The sequence below is a fragment of the Capricornis sumatraensis genome, chromosome 3 (genome assembly GCF_032405125.1).
Source record: "Capricornis sumatraensis isolate serow.1 chromosome 3, serow.2, whole genome shotgun sequence".
Lineage (NCBI taxonomy): Eukaryota > Metazoa > Chordata > Mammalia > Artiodactyla > Bovidae > Capricornis > Capricornis sumatraensis.
This window is the reverse complement of record NC_091071.1, coordinates 130762797-130768796: the sequence shown is the minus strand read 5'-3', so window position 1 is coordinate 130768796 and position 6000 is coordinate 130762797. Positions and strand designations below refer to the sequence as shown.

The window sequence follows — 6000 nt, the reverse complement described above, 5'->3', positions numbered from 1 at the left end:
AGAGACTTGGGCAAAAGAGATGGCAGTAATATCTACTTAAACCCATCATTATTACCGGGGGTGGGGCGGGGGGGGGGGGGGAATGCCCAAAGATCAGTTCTAATAGTATTGAACAGCAAAATTATTCTGCTCTGGAATGAGCTTTACTTTTTAATAGGTTTACAATCTCGTTTCTACAGAAACTAAAACCTGCAAAAATGAGCTTAAATTGTATGCACAAACATATAATGACTTTAGGATGCTGTAGCTGAACTGTAGCCAATGAAAAAAATTGTTTCCCATTTTATTTGCAGTAAATAATATGAAAAGCTAAACATCTAGAACAGGTTAAAACTTAAATACATAATAATTTAACACTTTATCTTGTAGTAAATAAAAGTCAAACTTTCATATATATATAATACAAAAGCCATTACTGATATAATTTTTAACAGTTTTTGCTAATTCTTTAAAGTATGTCAATATGGTTAAATCATGACCTGCTATCAGAGACACTCTTGGTTAAATCCATCGCTTTAGATCTTGACCAAATTGCTTAACCTCCAAATCTCCATTTGGAGAGGTGGGCATGGCAATCCACTCCAGTATTCTTGCCTGGAGAATCTCATGGACTGAGGAGCCTAGGGAGCTACAGTCCATAGGGTCACAAAGAGTTGGACAGCACTGAGTGACTTCACACACACACACACACACACACACACACACACACACACGAAAATAAGAGGTGTATCTACTTGAAGGGCTGCTGGATAATGAAATGATTAACTGATATTGATTGTAAAGCACTGGGCCTGGCATCAAAGTGTGTGCTAAGTCGCTTCAGTAGTGTTCCACTCTCTGACCCCCCATGGAGCCCACCAGGCTCCTCTGTCCATGAGGATTCTCCAGGCAAGAATACTGGAGTGGGTTGCCATGCTCTCCTTCTGCACCAAAGATTAAAACTTAAATACATAATAATTTTAACACTTTATCTTGAAAGTAAGCTAAAGTCAAACTTTTAAGATAGTACAAAAGTCATAACTGATGTAATGTTTAACAGTTTTTACTAATGCTTTAAAATATGGCAATGTGATTAAATCATGACCTGTGATCAGAGACTGAAATCTATCGCTTTAGATCTTGACCAAATTGCTTAACCATAATCATAGTGCCGTGTTATTGAATGGTTTGCCTTGGAAATGAACAGAGATCATTCTGTCGTTTTTGAGATTGCATCCAAGTACTGCATTTCGGACTCTTGTTGACCATAATGGCTACTCCATTTCTTCTAAGGGATTCCTGCCTGCAGTAGTAGATATAATGGTCATCTGAGTTAAATTCACCCATTCCAGTCCATTTTAGTTCGCTGATTCCTAGAATGTCGACGTTCACTCTTGCCATCTCCTGTTTGACCACTTCCAATCTGCTTATGCCAAAGCCTTTGACTGTGTGGATCACAATAAACTGTGAAAATTCTTCAAGAGATGGGAATACCAGACCACCTGACCTGCCTCTTGAGAAACCTATATGCAGGTCAGGAAGCAACAGTTAGAACTGGACATGGAACAACAGACTGGTTCCAAATAGGAAAAGGAGTACATCAAGGCTGTATATTGTCACTCTGCTTATTTAACTTCTATGCAGAGTACATCATGAGAAACACTGGACTGGAAGAATCACAAGCTGGAATCAAGATTGCCGGGAGAAATATCAATAACCTCAGATATGCAGATGACACCACCCTTATAGCAGAAAGTGAAGAGGAACTAAAAAGCCTCTTGATGAAAGTAAAAGAGGAGAGTGAAAAAGTTGGCTTAAAGCTCAACATTCAGAAAACGAAGATCATGGCATCTGGTCCCATCACTTCATGGGAAATAGATGGGGAAACAGTGGAAACAGTGTCAGACTTTATTTTTGGGGGGCTCCAAAATCACTGCAGATGGTGCCTGCAGCCATGAAATTAAAAGACGCTTACTCCTTGGAAGAAAAGTTATGGCCAACCTAGATAGCATATTGAAAAGCAGAGACATTACTTTGCCAACAAAGGTCCGTCTAGTCAAGGCTATGGTTTTCCCAGTGTTCATGTATGAATGTGAGAGTGTGAAGAAAGCTGAGCGCCGAAGTATTGGTGCGTTTGAACTGTGGTGTTTGAGAAGACTTGAGAATCCCCGGGACTGCAAGGAGATCCAACCAGTCCATTCTAAAGGAGATCAGCCCTGGGATTTCTTTGGAAGGAATGATGCTAAAGCTGAAACTCCAATACTTTGGCCACCTCATGCGAAGAGTTGACTCACTGGAAAAGACTCTGATGCTGAGAGGGATTGGGGGCAGGAGGAGAAGGGGACGACAGAGGATGAGATGGCTGGATGGCATCACGGACTCGATGGATGTGAGTCTGAGTGAACTCTGGGAGTTGGTGATGGGCAGGGAGGCCTGGCGTGCTGCGATTCATGGGGTCGCAGTCGGTCACGACTGAGCGACTGAACTGAACTGAACTGAACTGAATCATAGTGCCATAATCACCATAATCATTACAGAAGTTTACCGAGTTGTGATTGTTTAAAATTGGTTATATATATTTATATACATAAGTGTGTGAAGTTGATGACATATGTATTGATGCATAAATGGCAGCTACTTTTCAGAAGGACTTTTTACAAAGCAGACTTCTTTCAAAGGAAATAGAGCCGCTCCAGCCAAGTGGCACAGTCCTCACCCCTGGAAGCGCGCAGGTAGATCCATCGCTGACCCGCTGTGCGGCGGACCGGCTGTGTTCAGCGGGCGGGCTGGCTGAGCGGGCGGGCTGTGTTCAGCGGGCGCGGGCCTAAGGCTGACGCCGGAGCTCGGACGGGGCGGGGCGGCGCGGCGGTTCCCGGCCAAGCGGCCCACGCCGCCCCGCCCGCTCGGCTGGGATGAGTGACGGCGACAACAGGTGCGCCGAGGCGTCTGCGGCTTCTCCGGAGCCCCTGAGTTTGGCGCGTCAGGCCCCGGGGGTCAGGCTTTAACTCTGCAAACTGGCCTCCTCTCCCCGCACCAGCCTTACGAAGTCGCCCGTCAACCGGCTTCTTGCACCTTAGTAAAGCAGCCTCTAAACGCACAGCCACCTCTCGAAAACCCACCAGTCCTAGAAGCCAACTTTTCTCCAAAGGGGAGGAGAGGAAAAGGCGTGTGGTGCATGGAGCTCTGCATAGCCGTTCGCTGTCTCTTCCCCAGCCGTCCGAAAGCAGACGAGAGTGGCTTGAGAATAGAGCCAATCCGTACACCTCACGCCCGCCCCGACCTGCTGCACGCTCTGCCCTTGAGACGGTCCAGCTCGGCGACCACGGGCCACGGCCGAAACCTGCCCGCCCGCGCCCCTCCCGGGCTTGCGGCGCCCGCCCGCACCGCCACCCGCCGCCCGAGGCTACGTCGTCTGCCCCTCCCTATCCCCGCCGGTGGCAGGTTCAGGCCCCGGGTTCGAGTCTGCGCCCTTGCAGCTGCCACCGCCGCCGTCGCCGCCAGGGGGAGAAAGTCTCCGTCGGGAAGCGTGGTGTTGCTTCCCGGGTGTGAAGGTGCTTTCGAACTGTAGGTTTCTGTGCCTTTCCCCCTGGCTTTTGAAGAGCAGAGAGGAAGATGGAGACCGAGTCAGGGGCGGTGAGTACGGCGGTCAGGGCCCAGAGTCCTGGGCCTCGGGCTAGCGGGGAGAAGGAGCAACGTGGACTCGGTCTGTGAGGGGCTGGAAGGACGAGTCTAGAGCTCGCTATTTTGTCAGCAAGAACCGTGGACAGGGCGCCCCATCGACCGCCATGAAGAGCGGCCTGCCTGCAGGCCCCATCGGGGTGTGTAGTGGGGTCAGGCAGGTGCGATGCCGGGCCTGGACTGGTGTAGACCTGCTGGGAGGTTCCGGGAAGCGTGGGTAACCGGGTCCTGTGCACCAGGCTGGGTTCAGGCTAAAGAACCAGCTTTCCCGCCGAAAGTAGGTTCGGCTGCGTCTTTGACGCTCACTCCAGCCAGACTCTGCCTAGCCACCCTCATGAGGAGTTGACCAGGTGGCCATCCCCTCCTCTTCCCGATCGGTCAGCGGAAACCAGAAGTCCTGAGAGACCTGGTGGGGGGGGCGAGTGTGGGTTATATGGGGCACCTGGGCACAGGTTGGACCTGGACACTCGCGCCCAAGCCAGTCTGGGCCGGGTGGGGGAGGGGTGGGAGACCGAGTAGGCCCGAAGGGCTGTGGCAACGTGCCGTCGCGCCCCACCCCGTGCCCGCCGGCAGCCAATCAGCGAGTGCCACGCGATGCGCGCGGGGCCCTGCTACGCACGAGGCCGGCGTCTGGGTTTGTGCCGTTGAGGATTCCCGCCACTGCTTCTGGCGGGTTTGCGGGACAAAATTTCTCGCTGGCTAGCCTTCTTTTCCCTCCCGCACTTTGGTGGGGAGGGGGTGGATCCTCGAGTCGGTGGTCCAGTTCACGATGACTTGAGAGAACCTGAGGAAGTTGTTGCTGCGGCCATTTCCTCCAGCACCTCAGCTTTCTGGCCTAGGAGGGGAAGGAGCGCCGAGTCCTTGACTGCGACGGTTAGCCCGTCTTTTTCCTCTTCTCTTCATTGGCAGAGTAGATGATAAATTTCGAGGTTAATTCTCCAGGGGAGGAGGCAGTGGGGGCACATTACTTTGGAGGAAAATTTAAATAAACTTTTTAGTACTAGAAGTTTTACTAAGCTAAGGACCCTTACTGCTTGCCCCAAAACAGCACCTGGCTAGGTGCTTTTCATACATTTGCAAAATTTTGCTGGCGGAATTTGGGCATTCTGAATTAACTCAATAAATCGCTGTCTCTAAGGAACTTAAAGATTGCCTCTACCTGAGCTTTGTTACTGCCAAGATTAAAATATTTTCTAGGGTTTTATTCATCTTGTAGTCTTCAGCCCACAACCTAAGGGTTGGTGAATCGTGAGCAAGAAGAAATTATTTATTCTTTATTCAACAAATGTTTATTGAACACCTGCTATATATGGTCTTAGATACTGCGGTGAACAAAACAAGCAAAGTCCTTTTTTTGAACATTACAATATAGTGGAAAGAGATGACAAACGTAGTATAAATTACATAGTGTGTTGGAAAGTGATTAGTGGTAAGGGGAAAAATTAGTTGGAACCCACAATAGAATAGGAACCTTAAAAATTGAACAATGATGTGAATAGCATGTACAAAGTTCATGTTTTTCCTTCCTCCGTGTTGAGGATTTCTTAAGATTGGAAATAAAGCACTTTGTTCTCTTCCATTCATGTCATTTTTTCTCTCATAAAAATAAAACCAGTGGAGTTTTATTTAAATTTGAAAGCAGAAGAGTTCATCCATTCAATTATTTTGTTTTAAAGAAGAGAATTTTATGATTTTTTTTAATTTTGCAGATAAGTAATTTCTGCATTCTCTAAACAAATAGGCAGATAGAGTAGATTGTATCTGCCAGAGCTGTTCACTTATCTCTAGCAATACAAATCCACAGTTGAAAAGTAAAACAAAACATCCCAGAATCATCCAGTCTGGCACTATGTCTTACAGGTGACTGAAGTTATAAATTAACTTTCAAATGCCCTGAGAGGATGCTATTAAGATTGGTTTCCCAGTTTTACCTGGCAGCTACAACAGAGCAATTATTAAATATGATGACTTTGTGGTTTAAAAGATATTTTTATGAACTCCCTTACTAGGGAGCATTTTTCCTTCTTAAGACTAGATGGACAATAGACCCCAAAAGCCTATAGCCTGGTAGTCACCACTGGCCTAGATATTTCTCTGTACATCTTGCAGAGATTAATTTTTAGGGATTATGGCTTATTGGCCAGTAAAGTGAAAGGAGAGCAGTGTGAAAAAGAACAACTCCATTATCTAAGTGGGAAATTCATTTTCATGAGTTTGTTTTTCAGAGAATTTAAGTCGTGAACTTCAAGCTTTTTGAAGCCCTCTTCTAGTGTCTCAGAAGTCTCTTTAGTGATCTTACAAGGAAAATAGCAAGTTCTTATATTAGTTTCTCTTTAAAATTCT

General features: G+C 47.1%; 1 protein-coding gene across 1 annotated transcript in view; it reads left to right on the top strand.

Moving 5' to 3' along the window:
• Positions 1–3591: 3591 nt before the first annotated feature.
• The window catches only part of BOLL (boule homolog, RNA binding protein), a 47415-nt gene continuing 45006 nt past the window's right edge, over positions 3592–6000 (top strand). The window contains exon 1 of the mRNA XM_068968764.1: positions 3592–3612. Within this exon, the coding sequence (XP_068824865.1) occupies positions 3592–3612 (21 nt within the window). The remainder of the gene's footprint in view (positions 3613–6000) is intronic.